Source organism: Microcaecilia unicolor, chromosome 3 (genome assembly GCF_901765095.1).
Source record: "Microcaecilia unicolor chromosome 3, aMicUni1.1, whole genome shotgun sequence".
Lineage (NCBI taxonomy): Eukaryota > Metazoa > Chordata > Amphibia > Gymnophiona > Siphonopidae > Microcaecilia > Microcaecilia unicolor.
Window position 1 is genome coordinate 474198976 of NC_044033.1, and position 25936 is coordinate 474224911.

The window sequence follows — 25936 nt, forward strand, 5'->3', positions numbered from 1 at the left end:
AAAGATATAGCAGAATTAGAAAAGGTTCAAAGAAGAGCGACCAAAATGATAAAGGGAATGGAACTCCTCCCATGTGAGCACAGGATAAAGAGGTTAGGACTCTTCAGCTTGGAAAAGAGACAGCTGAGGGTGGGATATGAATGAGGTCTGTAAAATCCTGAGTGGTGTAGAACAAGTAGAAGTGTGTCGATTTTTCACTCTTTCAAAAAGTACAGTGAGCAGGGGACACTCAATAAAATTGCATGTATATACCTTTAAAACAAATAAGAGGAAATATTTTTTCACTCAAAGAATTGTTAAGCTCTGGAACTTGCTGCCAGAGGATGTGGTAACAGCAGTTAGCGTATTTGGGTTTAAAAAAGGTTTGGACAAGTTCCTGGAGGAAAAATTCATAGTCTGTTATTAAGATGGACATGGGGAAGCTACTGCTTGCTCCAGAATTGGTACCATGGAATGTTGCTACTAGTTTGGTTTCAGCCAGGTATTTGTGACCTGAATTAGCCACTATTGGAAGCAGGATACTGGCTAGATGGACCATTGGTCTGACCTAATATGACTGTTCTTATGTACTTCTTGATCTTGTGAAAAATTCTCTGACATAGCCAAAGTATTGATTTAATCTAGTATATTTCATTACTTTCTTATTTTAAAATACGTGGATTAGGAAATAGGTTGTGGCCATTATAGAGAGAACTGTATTCACTATTATATATACAGAGGAATTGTTCCAGAAGGAACAATATATGGCAAGATAAGAGCACAACCAGCAAATTAAGATGAGTTGAAAGCACAGAAAAGAGTTTAGCCAGTGTTATGCAGAACTGACTTTCCCATGAGAAAACAATTCCCTACTCTACTGCTGATACTATACAGATCCCAATTAAACACTGACACAACATGCTGTTTAATCAATGCAAAAATACAATCATCTTCTGCTCATGTAACAACTATAGAGTTTGTGTAATGTATCCAGTACTCGGAAACTGATTACTCTCCCCAAAGGGGAATTGCTAACATGATAATTGATGCAGCAGAATTAAAGTGAAGTCATAGTGCTGAAAATCAGTCCTATATCCATTGGCAATTAACTAGCCTACTAAGCCACCACATTCAGGAGCAGAACAGCTGCTGTGGGATAAAACTACAGATCTATTCTCGGTCAGAATGCTCTTCTGTTTGAGGCGTGTGAAAAGGAATGCTTGTGAATAGAGAAGCTCCTATACTATATTCTTGGCAGTCTATATTTGCAGGCATATTTCATTAAAATTAACATAGGAAGCTTCATCAGTGCTCAAAATGTGCAGTATGTGTTATTTCAATATTTGGTATAAATAGGGCTTCTATTCGTAGTTGTTTATAAATAGTTAATTTAAATGTTTATTTTCCAGCTAATTAGGAGATCAAAAAATTAGTGTTTATCAGTGTTTTTGTGCCACAGCTGCTAATGATAATACTTTTTCCAGTGGAATAAAAAAAATGTACTTATGTGAAACTTAGGAGTCAGCACAGAAAAGGCACATACATGTGCTGTAGATAAAAAGTTACCATGCTCTACCCCAATGTTCATATTACTGTGTTTGCCCAAGCTTTCTGAGAAGTTCCGAGAGAAGAGGGCATTTCTCTGGTAAGTGAACACTATTTTGCTTTGTGCTTTGGGAACTTAAAGATTGGGGTTTAAAGGAGGAATTGTAGGTTAGTGTTAGGCAAAATAAAAATATAAAAAGAAAATTTTATTAACTAATCTCCATAGTCTTTTCCACTTAGTTTTAAAAACTTTGTACCACAGCATTAACAGATAGAATCTAGCAGGCACTGCAGGATCTAGTTTAGTCTGCTCACCCCTAGGACAACTCTTCATTTATAGTCAGTTATTGTAATTAGGGTAACAAGCAAGGAGTGCTCTTACAGAGTTTTAAATACATTTCATTACCATCTAAGAAGGAAACATGAAATAAATCATACAATATACAATCGGCCTTATTTTCGAAAGTGATGGGTGCCCATATTTCGACCCAAATCGGGAGATGGGCGCCCAGAAGCGAGAATTTGGGTCGCTTTTCCTGGACCCTTTTTTTCACGACCCAAGTCCCAAAAAAGTGCCCCAGCTGGCCAGATGACCACCGGAGGGAATCAGGGATGACCTCCCCTGACTCCCCCAGTGGTCACTAACCCCCTCCCACCACAAAAAAAGAACTTTTTTTGACAGCCTGTATGCGAGCCTCAAATGTCATACCCAACTCCCTGACAGCAGTATGCAGGTCCCTTGGAGCAGTTGTTAGTGGGTGCAGTGGATGTCAGGCAGGCGGACCCAGGCTCATCCCCCCCTACCTGTTCCACTTGTGCTGGTTAATGTTGAGCCCTCCAAAAAAAACCCAAACCCACTGTACCCACATCTAGGTGCCCCCCTGCACCCCTTAGGGCTATGGTAATGGTTTAGACTTGTGGGCAGTGGGTTTTGGGGGGCTCAGCACACAAGGGAAGAGTGCTATGCACCAGCTATTTTAATTGGGTTTTTTTTTAATTTGTAAAAGTGCCCCCTAGGGTGCCCAGTTGGTGTCCTGGCATGTGAGGGGGACCAGTGCACTACGAATCCTGGCCCCATGACCCAATGCCTTGGATTTCTTCATTTTTGAGCTGGGCGCCTTCGGTTTCCATTATCGCTGAAAACCGATAGTGCCCAGCTCAAAAATGCCCAAATCCTAGGCATTTACCCTGCACAACCCGTATTATCGAAAAAAAGATGGGCACCCATCTTTTTTCGAAAATACGGTTTGTCCTGCCCCTTCGCATGGCCATCCATGGAGATGGGCACCCACGGAGATGGGCACTCACTTTCGATTATGCCCCTCCACATGAACTAAAAGACACTTTTATATTAGGCTAATATCCTCACTACTGAAGCAAGTTTTAAATTATTAAAAAACTCAAAAACACTAAGATGGAGTCAGCAGTCCAGCAGCGAGAGGGGTGCTATCCAGTCTTTTGCATTGAGTGTCACATGTATGATTATCTCCCAGTTGATGAGATGTCATATGTGTGTGCCCGATGCAAAGAGCTCCTAGCTCTCAGAGAATGCGTCCGTTCTCTTGAGGCTAGAGTAGCAGACTTGGTGAAGCTGAGGGAGACAGAGAGTTACATAGAGGAGACCTACAGGGATATTGTAGAGAAGTCCCACCTCCAGTCTGGTAGCCCCTGTGCTACCTTGGAGGAGGGAGGTCTAGAAGGAAAGCATCACCCTGGTGAAGTAGGAAGTACTCCTGTAGCCAGGACCTGCCCACCAGGGGATGCACTATCCTCTTGCACCGAGGATATGTCTCCAAGTGCTGCCCAGGAGAGAAAGGTTAGGACAGCTGTTGTAGTTGGTGGTTCAATCATTAGGCATATAGATAGCTGGGTGGCTGGTGAACGTGAGGATCGCCTGGTGACTTGCCTGCCTGGTGCAAAGGTAGCGGACCTCACTCGTCACCTAGATAGAATTTTAGATAGTGCTGGGGAGGAGCCGGCTGTCTTGGTGCATGTAGGTACCAATGACATAGGAAAATGTGGGCGAGAGGTTCTGGAAGCCAAATTTAGGCTCTTATGTAGAAAGCTCAAATCCAGGTCCTCTAGGGTAGCATTTTCTGAAATGCTACCCGTTCCACGCGCAGGGCCCAAGAGACAGGCAGAGCTCCGGAGTCTCAATGCTTGGTTGAGACAATGGTGCAGGGAGGAGGGTTTTAGATTTGTTAGGAGCTGGGCAACATTCTGGGGAAGGGAAGGGGAAATGGGTCTATCCAAAAGGATGGACTCTACCATGACCAGGGTGAGACCAGGCTGCTGGCATCAGTGTTTAAAAAGGAGATAGAGCAGCTTTTAAACTAGAAACAGGGGGAAAGCCAACAGTCGCTCAAAAGCGCATGGTTCGGGATAAGGTATCTTTCAAAGATATCACCAAAACAGGGAAGATAGGGTATCCTGATAGTGAGGTTGCAAAAGAGACCGTAGTAGATAAGGTGTCCTTAAATAAAAATCAGACAAAAGATTGCAAATTAATACTGTCAAGTACTAAGCATGATGTAAATAGGAACAACAAACATAGTTTGAAATGTCTATATGCAAATACCAGGGACCTAGGAAATAAGATAGGAGAGTTAGAATATATTGCACTAAATGAAAAATTAGATATAATAGGCTTCTCTGAGACCTGGTGGAAGGAGGATAACCAGTGGAACACTGTCATACCGGGGTACAAATTATATTATAGTGATAGGGTAGATCGAATTGGTAGAAGGGTAGCATTTTATATTAACGAGAGCCTTGAATCAAATAGATTGAAAATTCTGCAGGAACCAAAACACTTCTTGGAATCACTGTGGATTGAAAATCCATGTGTAAAGGGGAAAAGGATAGTGATAGGAGTGTACTACCATCCGCCTGGCCAGGATGAACAGACGGATGCAGAAATGTTCAAGGAAATTAGGGACGCAAACTGGGCAACACAATAATAATAGGTGATTTCAATTACCCCGATATTGACTGGGTAAATGTAACATCGGGGCACGCTAGGGAGGTAAAATTCCTTGATGAGATCAAGGACTGCTTTCTGGAGCAGCTGATACAGGAGCCGACAAGAGAAGGAAACATTCTAGACCTAGTCCTTAGTGGAGCGCATGATCTCGTGCGGGAGGTAATGGTGCTGGGGCCGCTTGATAACAGTGATCATAATATGATCGGATTTGATATTAGCTTTGAAGTAAGTATATGTGGAGGGGCATAATCGAACGTCGCCGGCGATCTATTTTGGCGGCGGCGCAACAGCTGGCTGGAACCGTATTATCGAAAAAGATGGACGGACATCTTTTTTTTCGATAATACGGTTTAGCCTGGCCAAATGCCAGAGTTCGCCGGGTTTCAGATCGCCGGAAAAAAATGCCGGCCATCTCAAACCCGGCGAAATCCAAGGCATTTGGTCATGGGAGGAGCCAGCATTTGTAGTGCACTGGTCCCCCTGACATGTCAGGACACCAACCGGGCACCCTAGGGGGCACTTCTAAAAATGTTTTAAAAATACACAAATAGCTCCCAGATGCATAGCTCCCTTACCTTGGGTGCTGAGCCCCCCAAATCCACTCCCCACAACTCTACACCATTGCCATAGCCCTTATGGGTGAAGGGGGGCACCTACATGTGGCTAGAGTGGGCTTTGGGGGGGGTTGGAGGGCTCAACACTTAGCACCACAAGTGTAACAGGTAGGGGGGTATGGACCTGGGTCTGCCTGCCTGAAGTGCACTGCACCCATTAAAAACTGTTCCAGGGACCTGCATACTGCTATCAGGGAGCTGGGTATGACATTTGAGGCTGGCATACAGGCTGGTAAAAAAGGTTTTTATTTTTTTTTGTGTGGGAGGGGTTGGTGACCACTGGGAGAGTACGGGGAGGTAATCCCCCATTCCCTCCGGTGGTCATCTGGTCAGTTGGGGCACCTTTTTGAGGCTTGGTCGTGAAAATAAAAGGACCAAGTAAACCCTGCGAAATACTGATTTTTTTCCATTATCCGCGAAAGCCGGCCATCTGGTAGCCATGCCCATGCCCGCCCATGTCCCGCCTTTGCTACGCCGCCGACACGCCCCCTTGAACTTTCGCAGGCGCGGCGACAGGAAAGCAGTGATGGTGTAAAAAAAGCCGCTTTTGATTATACTGATTTCACCGCTTTTGAGAGATCGCCGGCCATCTCCCGATTTATGTCTGAAGATCACCAGCGATCACTTTCGAAAATAAGCCTGATAGGAAATCAAATAAGTTAGCGTTTAACTTTAAAAAAGGAGACTATGATAAAATGAGAAGAACGGTGGAAAAAAAACTTAGAGGAGCGGCTGCAAGGGTCAAAAATTTACATCAGGCGTGGATGCTGTTCAAAAACACCATCCTGGAAGTCCAGGCCAAATATATTCCGCGCATTAAAAAAGGAGGACGGAAGACAAAACGATAGCCAGCGTGGTTAAAAAGTGAGGTGAAAGAAGCTATTAAAGCTAAAAGAAAATCTTTCAGAAAATGTAAGAAGGAACCGAATGAAAATAATAAGAAACAGGATAAGGAATGAACAAAAATGTCTATCTCCATGGGCGTTTATCTCCAAGAACGAGTCCGTGAAGGGGCGGACCGAACCGTATTTTCGGAAAAAATAGACGTCCATGTTTTATTCGACAATTTGTGAGCTGGGTGTTTTTGTTTTTCAGTGATAATGGAAAATGAAAGCGCCCAGCTCAAAAACGAATAAATCCAAGGCATTGGTTCGTGGGAGGGGCCAGGAGTCGTAGTGCACTGGTCCCCCTCACATGCCAGGACACCCTAGGGGGCACTTTTACAAAAACAAAAAAAGGTAGAACAGCTCCCAGGTGCATAGCACCCTTCCCTTGGGTGTTGAGCCCCCCAAATCCCCCTCAAAACCCACCACCCACAAGTCTACACCATTACTATAGCCCTAAGGGGTAAAGGGGGGCACCTACATGTGGGTACAGTGGGTTTGGGGGCGGTTTGGAGGGCTCCCATTTACCAGCACAAGTGTAACAGGTGGGGGGGGGGGATGGGCCTGGGTCCACCTGCCTGAAGTCCACTGCACCCCTTAATAACTGCTCCAGTGACCTGCATATTGCTGCCAGGGAGGTGGGTATGACATTTGAGGGTGAACATAAAAAGTTGTGAAACGGCATATTTTGTGGTGGGAGGGGGTTTGTGACCACTGGGGGAGTCAGGGCAGGTCATCCCCGATTCCCTCCAGTGGTCATCTGGTCATTTAGGGCACTTTTTGGGGCCTTATTCGTGGAAAAACAGGGTCCAGGAAAAGTGCCCTAAATTCTCGCTAAAAATGCATATTTTTTTCCATCGCCCAATAACCACGCCCCAGTTCCACCTTCACCACGCCTTCGACAACTTTGTCCGCATCTGCGACGGAGTGCAGTTGAAAACGTCCAAATTCGGCTTTTGATTATACCGCTTTATTCGTTTTTGTGAGATAAATGTCAATCTCCCGATTTGGGTCGCAATATAGGCGTTTTTCTTTTTCAATTATAAGCTGGATAGGTATAATAGGTATAATTTATAGGTATAATAAAAGCAGGAAGCCGGCAAAAGAATTGGTTGGACTGCTAGATGACCGAGGAGTAAAAAGGGCAATCAGGGAGGACAAAGCCGTAGCAGAGAGATTAAATGAATTCTTTGCTTAGGTCTTCACCGAGGAAGATTTGGGTGGGATACCAGTGCCAGAAATGGTATTCGAAGCTAATGAGTCGGAGAAACTTAATGAATTCTCTGTAAACCTGGAGGATATAATGGGGCAGTTCTACAAACTGAAGAGTAGCAAATGTCCTGGACTGGACGGTATTCATCCCAGAGTACTGATAGAACTGAAAAATGAGCTTACGGAGCTATTGTTAGTGATATATAATTTATCCTTAAAATTGAGCGTGGTACCAGAAGATTGGAGGGTGGCCAATGTAACGCCGATTTTTAAAAAAGGTTCCAGAGGAGATCTGGGAAATTATAGACCGGTGAGTCTGATGTCGGTGCGGGGCAAAGTGGTAGAGACTATTATTAAGAACAAAATTATAGAGCATATTCAAAAGCATGGATTAATGAGACGTGACATGGATTTAGTTAAGGGAAATTGTGCCTCACCAATCTACTACATTTCTTTGAATGAGTGAACAAACATGTGGATAAAGGTGAGCCGGTTGATATTGTGTAGCTGGATTTTCAGAAGGTGTTTGACAAAGTACCTCATGAAAGACTCCAGAGGAAATTGGAGAGTCATGGCATATGAGGTAGTAACATAGTAACATAGTAGATGACAGCAGAAAAAGACCTGCACGGTCCATCCAGTCTGCTCAACAAGACAACTCATGTGTGCTACTTTTGTGTATACCCTACTTTGATTTGTACCTGTGCTCTTCAGGGCACAGACCGTATAAGTCTGCCCAGCACTAGCCCCGCCTCCCAACCACCGGCTCTGGCATAGACCGTATAAGTCTGCCCAGCACTATCCCCGCCTCCCACCACCGGCTCTGGCACAGACCGTATAAGTCTGCCCAGCGCTATCCCTGCCTCCCAACCTCCAGTCCCGCCTCCCACCACTGGCTCTGGCACAGACCGTATAAGTCTGCCCCGCACTATCCCCGCCTCCCAACCTCCAGCCCCGCCTCCCACTACCGGCTCTGCTATCCAATCTCGGTTAAGCTCCTGAGGATCCTTTCCTTCTGAACAGGATTCCTTTATGTTTATCCCACGCATGTTTGAATTCCGTTACCGTTTTCCTCTCCACCACCTCCCGCGGGAGGGCATTCCAAGCATCCACCACTCTCTCCGTGAAGAAATACTTCCTGACATTTTTCTTGAGTCTGCCCCCCTTCAATCTCATTTCATGTCCTCTCGTTTTACCGCCTTCGTATCTCCGGAAAAGGTTCGTTTGCGGATTAATACCTTTCAAATATTTGAACGTCTGTATCATATCACCCCTGTTTCTCCTTTCCTCCAGGGTATACATGTTCAGGTCAGCAAGTCTCTCCTCATATGTCTTGTTACGCAAATCCCATACCATTCTCGTAGCTTTTCTTTGCACCGCTTCGATTCTTTTTACATCCTTAGCAAGATACGGCCTCCAAAACTGAATCTTGCTAAAGATGTAAAAAGAATCGAAGCGGTGCAAAGTGTTCTATTGTGGTTTAAAAACTGGTTAAAAGATAGAAAACAGAGAGTAGGGTTAAATGGTCAGTATTCTCAATGGAGAAGGGTAGTTAGTGGGATTCCCCAGTGGTCTGTGCTGGGACCGCTGCTTTTTAACATATTTATAAATGACCTAGAGATGGGAGTAACTAGTGAGGTAATTAAATTTGCTGATGACACAAAGTTATTCAAAGTCGTTAAATCGCGGGAGGATTGTGAACAATTACAACAGGACCTTAAGAGACTAGGAGACTGGGCATCTAAATGGCAGATGACGTTTAATGTGAGCAAGTGCAAAGTGATGCATGTGGGAAAGAGGAACCCGAATTATAGCTACGTCATGCAAGGTTCCACATTAGGAGTCACAGACCGAGAAAGGGATCTAGGTGTCATTGTTGATGATACGTTGAAGCTTTCTGCTCAGTGGTCTGGTCTGGTCTGGTCTGTTCTGGCTCTGACGGATGGATGTTTGGTCTGGGAGCTCTTTGGGGCTTTTCCCCATCGCTGTTGTGGTTTTGTATTGAGTGGAAGCTTTTGTATTTAGAGTTTTAAAGAGTAGACACCAGTTCTCAAGCAGTTACGTGTTTCTCTGGCTCTTACAAGAGCAGATGCCTATACATCCTTTTTGCAAACATCTTAAAAATCTGGGATTTTTCTTTGGGGGGGGGGGGGGGGGAAGGGGAGAAAGGGTTCTTGAGCAATTGTCTTTTGGGTGTGGACAGACGAACTGAATAGATGTGAGCCCCCTCCCTGCCCATCTTCAAGTCTTTGCTTAAAGCCCACCTCTTCAATGCTGCGTTCGGCACCTAACCCTTACCGTTCAGTGAATCCAGACTGCCCCAATTTGACTGCCCCGATCGGACCGACCGTTCACTTGTCTATTAGATTGTAAGCTCTTTGAGCAGGGACTGTCTCTCTTTGTTAAATTGTACAGCGCTGCGTAACCCTAGTAGCGCTCTAGAAATGTTAAGTAGTAGTAGTAGTAGTAGTAGTGTGCTGCTGCAGCTAAGAAAGCAAATAGAATGTTAGGTATTATTAGGAAAGGAATAGAAAACAAAAATGAGGATGTTATAATGCCTTTGTATCGCTCTATGGTGCGACCACACCTCGAATATTGTGTTCAATTCTGGTTGCCACATGTCAAAAAAGATATAGTGGAATTAGAAAAGGTGCAGAGAAGGACGATGAAAATGAAAAAGGGGGTGTGGCGACTTCCCTATGAGGAAAGGCTTGGAGAAAAGGCGGCTGAGGGAAGATATGATAGAGGTCTATAAAATAATGAGTGGAGTTGAAAGGATAGATGTGAAGCGTCTGTTTACGCTTTCCAAAAATACTAGGACTAGGGGGCATGCAATGAAGCTACAATCTAGTAAATTTGAAATGAATCAGAGAATATTTTTCTTCACTCAGCATGTAATTAAACTCTGGAATTCGTTGCCAGAGAATGTGGTAAAGGCAGTTAGCTTAGCGGAGTTTTAAAAAGGTTTGGATGGCTTCCTAAAGGAAAAGTCCATAGACCATTATTAAATTGGGAAAATCCACTATTTCTGGGATAAGCAGTATAAAATGTTTTGTACTTTTTTGGGATCTTGCCAGGTATTTGTGACCTGGATTGGCCACTGTTGCAAACAGGATGCTGGGCTTGATGGACCTTTGGTCTTTCCCAGTATGGCAATACTTATGTACTTATCTATTCCAAGTAACAGGTAAGTGAACTGGTAACATAGTTTATGATGGCAAAAGTAGACAATCTGATCTGCCCAGATATTTTTGCCCTTGCTGCCAAGGATATATTTCTGCTGTCAACAATAGAAAGTGACTGCTTTTAAGATACCATTCCCCCTCCTGGTACAGGACAATTTTTCACACCAGAAGAGTGGAGCTGGCCAATTGGGGAAAGAGATAACTAGGAGATAACACCAAGATTCTTTAATCTGGAAGTGACTCATAACAGCCAGTTTGGGTCACTTCCACAATAAAGAAGCTTGGTGTTAGCTCCTGGTTGACTCTTTGTCCTCTTGGCCACTTCTACTCTTCTGGTATGCATACATGCATGCAGGTTTCTTCCAGATGCTTCTTGACAGACAATCTGTCATCTGCCCCCTGTGTACCCCACCAACTTGGGAGGTTAAATGTATATGATCAGGTTGCTGAAAATGCATAAATACAGGACTTCTAATTGTAGTGGCATCTACTGGGAGACAGTTTTATAAATTGACACCAAGATGTGGGTGCCAAAAAGGGGCATGCTTAGCTCCAATTCTATAATTACTTCTGTGCACTCCTAAGCCTTTATAGAATACTAGCGCAAAACCTCTGTCATGCAGCAACAATTGAGAAGCCAACTTATGTCATATCAATGGCTGTTTTGCCTATGTGTGCCATGCAATGTATGCAACTGATAGTATTCTATAAATTGTGCATGTCACTTAGCAACATGCCCATGACACGGCGATGCTCCACCCACATGTATGACAATGTGCAAAAAATCTTTTATTGAGAATCTTCACTTGGCTTGACTTGACACAGGCCGTGTTTTGACGACAACACCTGAATCATGAGTCTGGAGTCATGCCCTTATGCCTGTGCTGTAGAAGTGTAAGCTACAGAAGTTCTACTCAGACTTCTGATGCAGGTGTTGTAGCTGAAACACAGCCTGTGTCGAGTCAAATCAAGTGGACCTCATAAAATGCTCCCAGGAATATAGCTCCCTTACCTTGTGTGCTGAGCCCCCCAATACCCACTACCCTTAACTGTACACCACTACCTTAGCCCTTATGGGTGAAGGGGGGCACCTATATATGGGTACAGTGGGTTTGTGGTGGGTTTTGGAGAGCTCGTTGTTTCCTTCACAAATATATGAGGTAGAGGGGTATGGGCCTGGGTCCGCCTGTCTGAAGTGCACTGCAGTACCTAGTAAAACTGCTCCAGGGATCTTCATGCGCTGTCAGAGTATGACATCTGAGGCTGGCATAGAGGCTGGCATAGAGGCTGGCATGAAATATTTTTAAAGATGTATTTTGAGGGTGGGAGGGGGTTAGTGACCACTGGGAGGGTAACAGGAGGTCATCTCGGATTCCCTCCGGTGGTCATCTGGTCATTTTGGGCACCTTTTTGTGCCTTATTCGTAAAAAAAACACTTCCGGGTGAAAACGTCCAAGTGTTCGTCGTGGACGTCCTTGGTTTTTCTGATTTTGGGTCAAAGATGTCCAAGTGTTAGGCACGCCCAAGTCCCACCTTCACTACACCTCCGACACGCCCCCTTGAAATTTGGATGTCCTTGTGACAGACTGCAGTTGAAGATGTCCAAAATCAGGTTTCGATTATACCAATTTGGACGTCTCTTGGAGATGAACGTCCATCTTCCGATTTATGTGGAAAGATGGATGTCATTCTCTTTCGAAAATGAGCCTGATAGTCATCTTGAATAATCTGGAGATTGTGGGAAAAAAACAACAGCTTGTTCAGATATTGAGAAGTATGATCAGCAGGAAAAAAAAGGTAATTTTGCCCTTATGCAGGTCACTAGTGAGTTCTCACCCAGGCATTGGTGCAAGACCATTCCAGAAAGCTTTAAAAGTTGAAGCCACCTCAGCCACAACTCTCCTCCCACACCTCAGCCACAACTCTTGCCTCCTCTGCTTAGGCATTGCTATGAGGTGGCAAGTGCTCACCCCAAAAATGGCTTGTCACTTCAGTTTCAGCCATCAGATTAGGCCTGGGATGGCCATTTCCATACCCAATTCAATGGCTCACTGTTGCCCTGCTTTAGCAGTCAATTCCTACACTTTCTGACACTTGATCTGTCCGTTTAAACTTCATCACTATGAGCATAAGTGTGTTCAGCAGTACTCACAGGAAGGACTGAAATTTTTTGATAAAGTAACGGGAAGTTCATGTCCCATCTGCATATACAAACAAGATTGTTCATGCTCCTAATGCTGAAGTTCAAACAGAGGGGTCAAGCACTAGGGAGTAAAGGGACTGATTCCTACAGCTGCTGCTCCTGCTTAAATAATATGAAGTAGGGCAGAAAGAGGTTGTGGCAAGGGCAGAAAGAGGGTGTGGCAAGGGCAGAAAGAGGGTGTGGCAAGGGCAGATATTGTGGAAGGAGGGAAGAGGCAGGACCAGATGCTGGAAAAAAGGATGAGGGAATGGATGGTGGAGGCATGAGGCAGATGGGGGAAGAAGTGGCAGGAGTATGCTGGGAATGGAGGCAGGGCAGACACTAGAAGAGGAGAAACAGAGAGTGAATGGATGCTGGTGAAGAAGGCATGGCAGATGGGACAGGGAGAGGCATGGACAAATGCTGGGAAAGTAAGAGATGCAAGGACATAAGTATTGCCTGTTTACAACAGTGGCCAATCCAGGTCACAAGTACTTGACAAGATCCCAAAACAGTACAATACATTTTATGCTGTTTATTCTAGAAATAAGCAGTGGATTTTCCCCAAGTCCATTTTAATAATGGTCTATAGACTTTTCCTTTAGGAAGCCACCCAAACCATTTTTAAACCCCACTAAGCTCACCGCTTTTACTACATTCTCTGGCAACAAATTCCAGAGTTTAATTACACGTTGAGTGAAGAAATATATTTTTTTAATTCTTTATTTATTATTTTAACATAATATAACATGAGTAAACTTGTATTCAGAAACACAGCCGAATAATTGAGAATAATGAAGTATAATTATTCGGCTTTGTTTCTGAATACAAGTTTACTCTTGTTAAGTTATGTTAAAATAATAAGTAAAGAATTTAAAAAAAAGAAATATTTTCTCTGATTCATTTTACATTTACTACTTTGAAGCTTCGTTGCGTGTCCCCTAGTCCTAGTATTTTTGAAAAGAGTAAACAAGTGATTCACATCTACCCGTTCCACTCCACTCATTATTTTATAGACCTCTATAATACTTCCCCTCAGCTGTCTTTTCTCCAAGCTGAAGAGCCCAAGCCACTTTAGACTTTCCTCATAGGGAAGTTGTCCCATTCCCTTTTTCATTTTTGTTGCCCTTCTCTGTACCTTTTCTAATTCCACAATATCTTTTTTGAGATGTGGTGACCAGAATTGAACACAATATTCAAGGTGCAGTCGCACCATGGAGCGATATAAAGGCATTATAACATCATCATTTTTGTTTTCCATTCCTTGCCTAATAATACCTAACATTCTATTTGCTTTCTTAGCCACTGCCGCGCACTGAGCAGAGAGTTTCAACGTATCATCAATGTTGACGCCTAGATCCCTTTCCCGGTTGGTGACTCCTAATGTCGAACCTTCCATTACATAACTATAATTTGGGATCCTTTTTCCCACATGCATTACTTTGCACTTGTTCGCATTAAATGTTATCTGCCATTTAGATTCCCAGTCTCATAAGGTACTTTTGTAATTTTCCACAATCTCTTGTGATTAAACAACTTTGATTAACTTTGTGTCGTCAGCAAATTTAATTACCTCACTAGTTACTCCCATCTCTAGATCATTTATAAATATGTTAGAATGCAGAAGACCCAGCACAGACCCCTGGGGAACCCCACTATCTGCCCTTTTCCATTGAGAATACTGACCATTTAATCCTACTCTCTGTTTTCTATCTTTTAACCAGTCTTTAATTCACAATGGGACACTACCTCCTGCCCCATGACTTAATTTCCTCTGGAGTCTTTCATGAGGTATTTTGTCAAGCACCTTTTGAAAATCCAGATACACAATATCGAACGGCTCATCTTTATCCACATGTTTGTTCACTCCTTCAAAGAAATGCAGTAGATTGGTGAGGCAAGATTTCCCTTCACTAAATCCTTGTTGGCTTTTGGGCTCATTTTTGAAACAGAAGGACGCCCATCTTTCACCATAAATAGGAAGATGGACGTCCTTCTCCCAGGGTCATCCAAATCGGTATAATCGAAAGCCAATTTTGGACATCCCCAACTGCACTTCGTCGCAGGGACAGCCAAAGTTCAAGGGGGCATGTCGGAGGCATAGCAAAGGCGGGACTTGGGCGTGCCTAACACTTGGGCGTCCTCGATCAATAATCGAAAAAAAGAAGGACGTCCCTGATGAACACTTGGACGTTTTCACCCGGACCTGTTTTTCTTACGACTAAGGCACAAAAAGGTGCCCGAACTGACCAGATGACCACCGGAGAGAATTGGGGATGACTTCCCTTTACTCCCCCAGTGGTCACTAACCCCTCTCCCACCCTCATAAAACATCTTTCAAAATATTTCATGCCAGCCTCAGATGTCATATTCGGGTCCATGATAGCAGTATGCAGGTCCCTGGAGCAGTTTTAGTAGGTGAGTGCACTTCAGACAGGCGGACCCAGGCCCATCTCCCCCTACCTGTTACGTTTGTGGAGGAAACAGCAAGCCCTCCAAAACCCACCAGAAACCCACTGCACCCCCTTCACCCGTAAGGGCTATGGTCGTTGTGTACAGTTGGGGGTAGTGGGTTGTCTAAAGACAACCAAATTTAAGGATTTGGATGTTCCTGATGGTATTTTCAAAACGAAAGATGGACGGGTTTCCCCGCCCCTGGATCAGGACATTTTGCAAGGACATCCAAATCGAAACGTGGACGTCCCTTTCGAAAATGCCCCTCTCTATCATTTAGCGCACACTTCTTTTGAGCATGCCCTAAAACCACCAGTGCACACCTTTGTAAAAGGACCACTGTATGTGGGGTTAAGGAGAGTTGGCTAAATGATAATTTCTCTGCTTGCATCTCTTATGTTTCTGTGTAGCTCTATAGAAGATATTTTCAAACTGATCAGATAATGAGGAGGGGTTTGATTAATTTAAAAGAAAAAGAACACTTGAAAAGAGTTCTGGAGTAGCAGATCTCCAAAATGTAGCAGATGCCTTTTTGACAGATTCTTGTGAGACTGGAAAAACACATGTGGTGCTCAGGATTGTCATTTTTCGGCGGTGCAATGCCATCAGTAGGGAATTACACCCTAAGTCACGGTCTGACTGAACGGAAGCAATACTGTTCTTTGAAAGGAAATCTGTTCTGCATAATTCTTTCACAGTGTGGCATAAATCCTACCTTCCATGAAAATTGATTTATATAATGTAAATAATTTCTAAAGAAGCTGTTGGGAAACATTAAAGGTTATATGGGATTGCTGTTACTGTCAGCTCCTTCTGGGCCTGAAAAAGAAACCCTGATCTGAGCAATGAAACTGTGTGTCTGCCCCATACACACATCCAGTGAGTTCACTTTCCTGAACTGCTGTTCAGAAGGGGCCCACTGAAAATGTCAGTTACAGTAATTGTTTGATGCCTCTGATGATATTCCTCAGAGCCAACACAAATGTATCTTAATTTAAATTAATCACTATGTTTATATATAACTAAAGCAAAATTGATCTGGAAACGTGATTGAGGATAATCCTCATTTCTGTAACTAAAACAGAACCCACCCTCTATAAGGATAAAATTACATGCACACATCCTGAGTCCGTTTAATGTACCCTTAATCTGAGGAAGCATTGCCAAGGGCAGAATTGGAGTTTGCATTTATGTACCTACTTTTGAATGTTTGAAAGTATGTACGAAAAAACAAATGCAAGTGTGTACGTTGGTTTCCACAAGTAACTTTCAAAGTGAAAGTTTGACTGTACTTTTGCAGGCATATGCTCTGTAGTGAAATGTACGCACAAACTTTTCACTAATGTGGGTAGTTCTAAAATTATCCCAATTATGTGTGTACTTTCTACCAAGTATTCATGTTGATTCCAAAGTGTTTTCCATATGCTGTAAGGCAATTGATTGCAGTAGCTGGAATCTGATATCTTTTCCCTGTGTTTACAAAGCCACGCGGCAATGCAGACACAACCCGTTCAAAGTGAATCGGCTGTGTTGGCATTAGCGCACAGGCAGCTGCTATCACAGCTTTGTAAATAGGGACTTTTTGTTGACATTGATGACTCAAAATCAATATAAATCATCATCAAGATCAACAAATAAACTAATCAGTTCTTGAAATTTGGGTCAGTTAGCCTGCGGAAAATATGCACTTAATGCTATAGTGTCCTGTACCGTTTATCATATCTTTTTGGATGCAATCTCTGCATATCATTATTTTCATACCCTGATGACTCAAAGAGTTTGCATCCAAAGAGATATGATAAATGGTACAGGACACTATAGCATTAACTGCATATCTTTCAGATTCCCGAAGGATAACTGACCCAAATATCAAGAACTGATTAGTCTGCTGGAATCCCATACAAACTCACATTAGGGCTTTCAGCCCAACCTTCACCCCATCATTAATCCTCCAAAAAAAAAAAAAAATGGCAGATGAAATTTAATGTGGACAAATGCAATGTGATGCACATTGGTAAGAATAATCCAAATCATAGTTACTTGATGCTAAGGTTCACTTTAGGAGTCAGCACCCATGAAAAAGATCTGTTATTGCAGACAATATGCTGAAATCTTTTGCCTAGTGTGCAACAGTGGCCAAAAAAGCAAACAAGATGCTATGAATTATTAGGAAAGGAATGGAAAATAAAACAAAGAATATTATAATGCTTCTGTATCACTCCATGAGTATTGAGTGCAATTCTGGTCAGTGTAATTCAAAAAAGATTTAATGGAATTGGAAAGGCTCATAGAAGGGCAATCAAAATCATAAACGGGATGGAACTCCTGTCACATGAAAAAAGGCTTAAGAGCTTAGGGCTCTTCAGCTTGGAACGGAAATGGCTTAGGAGGGATATGATAGAGGTCTTCAAAATCCTGGGCGGTGTAGAACGTGCAAAAGTGAATTGATTTTTTACTCTTTCAAAATGTAGAAAGACTAGGAGACACTCAACAAAGTTACATGGTAATACTTTTGAAACAAATGGACATATTTTTTCTCTCAATGAATAGTTAAGTTCTGGAACTTGTTGCCAGAGGATGTGGTTACAGCAGTTAGCATATCTGAGTTTAAAAAAGGTTTGCACAAATGTTTGGAGGAAAAATCCATAGTCTGCTATAGGGGTAGGTTCAGTGGCATTCCTAGGGTGGCTGACACCCAGGGCGGATCACCGATGCGCCCCCCCCTGGCGAAACGACACCCCCCTGGGTGCATTTTTTACCTGCTGGGGGGGGGGGGGTGCCGCGTGCCTCTCAGCTTCGCTCGTTCCATGCTCCCTCTGTCCCGGAACAGGAAGTAACCTGTTTCGGGGCAGAGGGAGCAAGGAATGAGCGGCACCGACAGGCGCGTGGCACCCCCCCAGCGGCTTGCACCCGGGGCGGACTGCACCCACCGCTCCCCCCCCCCCTAGGAACGCCACTGGGTAGATTGCTTGTCCTGAGATCAGTAGCATGGAATCTTGCTACTATATGGAATTTTGCCAGGTATGTGTGACCTGGATTGGCAACTGTTAAAAACAGGATACTGGGCTAGATGGACCACTGGTCTGACCCAATATGGCTAATCTTATATTAAAGACTCCCAACAAAATGCGTCTCTCATCTCTCCTAGACCAGGTCAGCCAGCCACAAGAGTGCAACATTCTTCCTCCTAGTTCATTCTCCAATGTTGATCTGTCAGCTAGAACAGAGCTTCCCAAACTGTAGGTTAAGACCTCAAATGAAGTCACAAAACCCACATTTGAGGTCCCAACCTGGATATGCTCTCCATAGGTCCACTATCATGGGGTCATGGCCACAAAAGATTAACAAGCACTGGCCTAGAACTATCATGAACTGTGAACCACGTGCCATCCTTTATCACAGGGTTTTCTCTGTACAAACCAAAAGGCAATTTTCAATGCTACAGAATCTGAGGAAACTTGCTGAGAAAAGATAATTCAATTGGGGTTCACCACTGTTCTTAGCCTCAAAAGAATCAGTTTTCTGTCATTAAAAAAAAAAAAGAAATCCTCACCCACAATATTGTTGTTCCAAAACAAAGTCAAGTTTTCTGACATAATATTGATTAATAACTGCAGTAACACGTAAAAAAAAGTTTTCAGAATTTCAGAAGTCAAAAATATAAGACCACTTCTCTTCAAGCTATTTAATCAAATTGGCATTGATGTGCACTGTCTTTGGATCAGCTGAGTCTCTTACCCTCAGAGCCCTTGTCAGAGCACACAAAAACAGTTACTCATTATTTTTAAAGTTAATATAATACTTCCCGATTACTTTCATGCAAATGTAATGAAATAACTGTTTTTCCAGTATGTATGTATGCATGTATTTATTTAAACATTTCTAACCTGCCTACAACTAGGTGGGTAACAAAACCAACATACACAATTAAAATAGAACAGATACATAGATGTACAAAATAATACAGTAAATAATATTAATTCCAATCATGTTCAAATAGGTATGTTTTCAATTATTTAACAAATTGAGCCCTACCACTACATAGTGTCAGGTAACCTGGCAATCTGTTCCAAATTTGTGGTCCTGCTATTGAAAAAGCTGATTTTCATGCATTGGCATATTGCCAAGAATGTTCTATGACACATGCCAAAACTTTCATGTTCTCAGATCACAAAGATCTAGATGGCTGATACTCCTGAATCACATGTTTTAAATATTGTGGAAAACAACTTGAATACAATGCCTGGTGAATTAAACATGACTTTGTACTGAACCCTGGAGTAGATGGGTAACCAGGGCAAGGAACAGAGAATGGTAGATATATGATCATATCGAGACACACCTGCCAACAACCAGGCAGAGGAGTTCTGTTTTATTTGCAATTCAGAAACACAGGGGCAGGGAAGAACCTCTACATCAGAAAGTCCAAGCAAGCAGGAGTAGAGGCTGACCAAAAGATGAATCCAATGATGGAGATACTGTGAGGACATACTTTATGTTGCTGATACAAAGGGAGCTGACACGGTATTTCAAACCAGTCAAAGGTAGCAGCTTAAATAACTATAGTGCAACAAAAGCAGTCATTAGGCATGCGTTCAAACAGAAAACAAACGCCACCTGGGAAAGCAGCGTTTGTTTCCTGTTTTCAACGCATACCTTTTGGCTGTTTTTGTTGCACTAGAGTTCTTTGAGCCACTACCTGTGACTGGTTTGAAGCATACAGTAGATTCCAAGGAATTATTACGAGACCCCTGATGTAGGCGTTTTATGACGCCGAAACATGGACCGTGTCAGCCTCTATTCCTGCTTATTTGCAATTCATGCATCTTGGATTTAGATTAACCCAAGTACAGCACATTGCAAAAATCAATGCGAGAAATCACCAAGCTCTGGACTACCGATCAAAATTCACATTGTGACAATATAGGTTTTAACTTTGCCAGCAAGTGAAGTTGGTAAAACGCTGACTTAACCACTTGTAAAATTTGATCTTTCATAGTAATGGGTCCAAAATTATACCCAATACACACAATTTCTCTTACACAGGCAACCTATGACCTTCCACATTCACAAAATGACATGGTAATATTAGTTCTTCATCCATCCCAAGTAACATCAATTCAATTTTACTATAATTCAAAACTAACTTATTTAGGTACATCCATCTCTTAACTTCTTTCATACATTTAGTCAACTTTTCAATCAATCCATTCACACCTCACTACAAAACTGTTTTCCTCCTGAAGCAGCAAGTTTCTTGTGAAGCAAGGAGCCCTTGTTGAGGATTTGGGACAGTGAGTTTTATCAGCTGTGCTGTTTTGGAAGATAAGCTTTCAGTCATCATGGAGTCATCACAGAGTTCTCCTGATTCCAGTAACAGCAGCTTTAAAGAGAAACACTGCTGAATAGTAGAATATAGGTGGAACAACAGTGCTGGAGAGTGCTGTATAAGGCTTTTGCTCTTTCTTTAAGATACGTTTTTTCAGGCAAGCTTGCTTTTTTGGATATTTTTATGCTTTTTGTTTGGTTATTTTGCAGAACCCTTTCATTTTGTATGCTTTTACTCATCACTTGGAGTGTTTTATGATTTTGGGAGGAGAGAACGGATTTGGAGTTTTTTTTTTTTTTACACAGATTCTTATATTATAGAGGGTTCTTTATAGTCTATCTATGGTGCCCTATCGGGAGCTTTGAGGTGTCGATTGTTTAACAATATATATGTTTAATTTTCCTTGAAATGAATTGAGTATATGGCATATCATTACAAACCCAATTATTTTTGAGTATTGTTTTATAATTACCATGTAACTTTTGTATGCTGTTTTAGTTTTCAGAAAAAGGGTTCATGAATGGGTTTTCTAAATAAATAATAAATACCATGTTCCACCCAAAATAAAGGTATTTTGCCACTTATGAAGGTGCACAAATAGTATATGACTTTCTAAAAGAGTAATGAAGCCCACAGAGGTGATTAGCAAGTGAATATCCTATCCTCCTTATTCTGCGTCTAGGTTGAACCTCCTTGTATCACAGTGCATTTTAGAAATATGCTACTATATTATGTATGTTTGTTCCCCGTTAATTGTACACTATAGAATTGGTTCTTTCTTAGCCCCAACCCCACGACACACTGAGCCAGTTGTGGTTCAATGATATCTACAATGAATATGCATGATCCAGATTTGCATACAAATATTCTATGCAGATATCCTTAACAGCCGATTGCTTGAGTATATTCCAGGAATGGGTTTAATTTCTGTTCTGGATCAATATAACCTGGCAATTGATATTTCACTAATTTCCAAATGCACAATAAAACCACAGTAGATGTTTAAATGACTATAAAACATGGTTGTCTATATCTGACAAGCTGATTCTAAAATTAATCTTGGTTAATGTTCTTTATCAGGTAAACACCCCCCCCCCTCCCCCCGATATTCAAAACTATTTAACTGGCCAGGAATGGCTCCTGGACAGTTAAATAGGGTCTAAGTGCCTAACCATGGATTTTCAGCAGGAGATACCCGGTTATCTCTAGCCTGTTAGGCACTGATATTTAGCACCAAACTGGCTATGTTGAGTGGTCAAAACAGGCCGCTTAAACAGCAGGTCTATCTTTGACTGCTAAAACGTTAACCAGTTAACGCTGATTATTGGAATAGCCAGCTAACTTTTTAGCAGCAAAAAAAAAAATTCTGATATTCAATGCTGGTTGCCAGTTGCAGCCCGGCATTGAATATCCAGGTTTAACGCCGGTGGCACGTTGGACGTACAGCAAACGCCCTGCCCGGCACCTGTTGAATATTGTGCCCATAGTCATTGGGCTCAGACATTGGTCACTAAAATAACAGGCCTATTTTTGACCACTAAAAAGTTAACTGGTTAGCTTTGTATACCGGTTAACCTTTTAGTAGGGTTGCATTTCCTAAGTAGGCTGTGAACACTGTAATGCTGTTTGTAGCTATTCTGCATGCTGTTTTAGATTCTTTAGCATGTAATCTGTCATCCTGTATTTTTGATCTTTTCATCACTTTTTATTCTATAAAATATTTAGGACTGCATTTTGATTAAAATTTGTAATTGCAATTAATTATGTGATTAATTGTGGAATTCAAGGTATGTTATTTATTTTTGTTCTCACTGCAGCTCCTTGTGGCTCCGGGCAATGGAGGGGTAAGTAAACTTGCCCACAGTCACAAGGAGCTGCAGTGGAGAAAAAAATGACATACCTTTAATCGTGATTAAAACTTTAATCGAAATGCAGCCCTACTTTTTAGCGATCAAAGATAAGGGGTCTTTTTAGTAAGGTGCACTGATCTGCGTTCGTCCAAAACACATGGACACGCGCAGATCCATTTTTCAGTGCACCTGTAAAAATGCCTTTTTTACAATTTTGACCAAAAATGGACATGTGGCAAAATGAAAATTGGCGTGCATCCATTTTGGGTCTCAGACCTTACCGCCATCCATTGATTTAGTGGTAAGGGCTCACGCATTAACCGGCAGTAATAGTCTATGCACATCAAATGCCTTTTAGTGCCCAGTAGCGCTACGCACCAGAAAATAAAAATTACTCCCCGGGCCATGCGGTAGCTTGGCGGTAACTCAGTGCACGTTGGGCACGCATAGGCACTTATGCGGCTTAGTAAAAGGGCCCCTAAGTGACCTATTTTGACCGCTCAACATAGCCAGTATGGCACTGAATATCCATGCCTAACCACTATATTTCACGCTATAGCCATGATATTCAGCAGGAGATAACCAGGTATCTTCCGCTGATTATTTGTGGTTAGGTGCTTAAACCCTATTTAACTGGCCAGGAGCCATTCCTGGCTGGTTAAACAGTTTTGAATATGGGGGGAAATAACTATAGAAGAAGTAACTTTGAGGACAGGTAATATGGTAGAATCTTGTAATCCTTATCATTTTTCTATCATTCATATTCATATTTATATCACATTATACTTTCAAGATGGACAAACAACAATATTTCTGCTTTAACTCTTGATTTTCTTTTGGCAGGCTTAATGAAAGCCAAATCAAAGCTAAATCAGTGGTATTTACTACACCCACAAATTTAATCCAAAGTGGGTACTTAAGAGCTCATATAATTCTAAATGATGTTACTTCCAGATGGCAAATGGATGTAATTTTAGTAGGAAGTGAAGTTGCACAGTTATGCAGTATTTAGAACACTCACAGCTTTAATGTTTCAGTGCCCACTATGGCACAGATGTTGCTTATCACTTTACTGCCAGTTTGTTTCCATCCTTCCACTTACAGCAAACTATAGAATGGAAATTAGAGGGCACTACACATCTAAATCTTTTTCATGGCTAGTTTGAAGTTAATAATTCAAGCACTAATCTATTGTGGTGTCTATATTTCCATATATTTTTATTTTCTTTCCCTCAGGGTCTGAAAGGAGATCCAGGTTCACCAGGCCCAATTGGTCCCAAGGGAGAAAAGGTAGAGCATGCAGATAACTAACTACTTTGTTTTAATAAATGCATCATCCTTCCACACACTGTAGAGCAGAACACAGATTTATATCTTATTTATTAGAGGAGATTGTCAGGGGCAATGGAAAGCAGAGCAATGCTCCATCCAAAATAAAAGGCTGAAAAACTACATGATTACAGTTTATAAAAACAATAAAGGCTTACTTCAGTTTCAAGAGGCTGAATAGCTTATCAACCGATCAGATAAACTACTAGTTATATGCTGCTCTAAAGCCTGTGGAAATCTGGATTTAGATTCTGAACTGGAACACTTCAACACTGGGTCACTAGAATTTCCCAGTAAGATTTGGGTAAGTCATTGCATATTCCAAGGGAGAGTCTAGACAGACTATCTTCTTATTCTCAGGTCTATTTCTCTGCAGAGCAGGATAAATGTTGAGCCTACAGGAAGCCAAATTCACTCACAGCAAGACTGCTGCACTGTAATGACAAATACCTTTTTTCTGGTTACCACCCTGGAGAAAAGCTGCATTGGAAGAAATGTAAAATTGATGGTTTAGCATTGCATATTTCTGTTTGATATAATGACTTGCAGACGACAGGAAGTAGACTGTACAGCACACACATTTCCATTCCTGAGTCACACGGATGCTTTTTCATGTTTTTAGTTGCCATTTAAAAGCTGTCTGGCATAAGTACTTATTATCAAACTAAAAGCACAATCGAAGGTTATGTCCTCTTAAAATGAACTGAAAATCTAGAAAGATGGGAGATCTTACAGATAGTACAGATCTCCCATCTTTCTAGATTATTACTTATTATCAACATAAAATCATTTTTAATTAGAACTTCTAGCTATAATAATTCCATATTCATTAGAAAACAGGAAAATATACAGCCAATACAAAAACTTAACATTCGTTTCACACAATATTTGGCTCAATAAATAAGTCTAGAATTATGTATAAACAGGAAAATGATTTTTTTTTAATTGATAGCATTAGTGTGTTACATTTGCGTAGGGAGAGAATAGTATGGAACCTTATGTTCTTTCTCACAATAATCACTCAAAACCTCTCCACTCCTCTCTGCTCCAACGTCCTCTCCTACCTGTGTGATATCCAATATCAACAGCTCATTTTAGATTACAAAGCAAGAAACTAGGGTCATATCACCCAGGAATTACATTATATAGTCTTAACTATTAAAAGCAGACAAGATATAAACAGTACAATGAGATGTGCTTAGTGCCAATTCTATAATAGCATGTAGTAAAGGGTTGCAAGTTCTGTGACCATATTACAACATACCTGCATAAAACTGCACTGGATAACAATAACCTAAAGTAGTGTTTCTCAATGTCTTCAAGTAGTGTACCCTCAAAGTCAAACAAATTTTGACTAAATACCCTCAAGCGCTGGCAGATATGCATTCTAAAAACTGATATATTCCAATCATGAAATAAAAAAATAAATTACTTTTTCTATCTTTGTTGCTTGGTCATTCTATTTTTCTAATCATGTTGATCCCAGTATCTGGTTTCTGCTTTCCTCTGTCTTCTCTTTACCCTCTTTCCAGGGTCTCCAGTCCATTTGATAGTTCTTCTCTTTCCATGTCCATCATCCTTCGCCTTTTCCAATATCCCTATCTTTCCCCATGTTCAGAATCTCTCCTCTTGTCCCTATCTTCCTTCATGTTCAGCATATCCCCTTTTGCTTTCCCTGTTTTTCCTCTGCCCAGCAAGTCCTCTCTGTGTTCCTATTTATGTATTTATTATTTATATTATTTATAACTCACTCACTTATTAACTAGGCAAGGAACAAAAAATATGCATAATAAAATACATAAAACACTAAACCACACAACTTATTACAAATAATATATGAAATCTAAAGTAAAGATCAAAATAACAGATCCTTTTACAGATTTTAGTACAGTAGCATCATAGAACCAGTCCCAAGCCTTCTTTTTCCATAAAGGCTTGAAAAACCAAATGGTTTTCAACTTTCTCTTAAATTCAGTAACAGATGTTAACATGCAAATGCTTCTCCCAAGCCCAGCTTCTCTTCTTTCTGTGTGTCTGTGCTTCCCACCATGCCCAGCATCTCTTCTTTCTATGTCATTGTGATCCTCATGCTCAATTTCTCCCCTCTATATCCCTATCCCTCAAAGTATCCACCTTCTCCCCCTCTCTTCCCTCCAACACCAATATGGTCCAGTGTTTTTCCTATCCTTCCCCTATTCTCCAAATATTCCAGCCTCGCTTCCATGCCCCTCCCCCATGTTCAGCATCGATCCCTCCCTTCCATTGGTCCAGAATCTCTTCCCTCCACCACCCCCCCATAATCCAGCTTTTCTCTCTTCCCCACTTTCATGCAGGCACCTCTCTCTCTCTCTGCCCCAACATACAGTCATCTCCTGTATCTCTCTTTCTCT

The 25936-nt window shown here is 41.8% G+C and overlaps 1 protein-coding gene across 1 annotated transcript in view; it reads left to right on the forward strand.

The window, feature by feature from the left end:
• The window catches only part of COL19A1 (collagen type XIX alpha 1 chain), a 946027-nt gene that overhangs the window by 359048 nt on the left and 561043 nt on the right, over nt 1-25936 (forward strand). The window contains exon 14 of the mRNA XM_030199003.1: nt 23454-23507. Coding sequence (XP_030054863.1) covers nt 23454-23507 — 54 coding nt within the window. The remainder of the gene's footprint in view (nt 1-23453; nt 23508-25936) is intronic.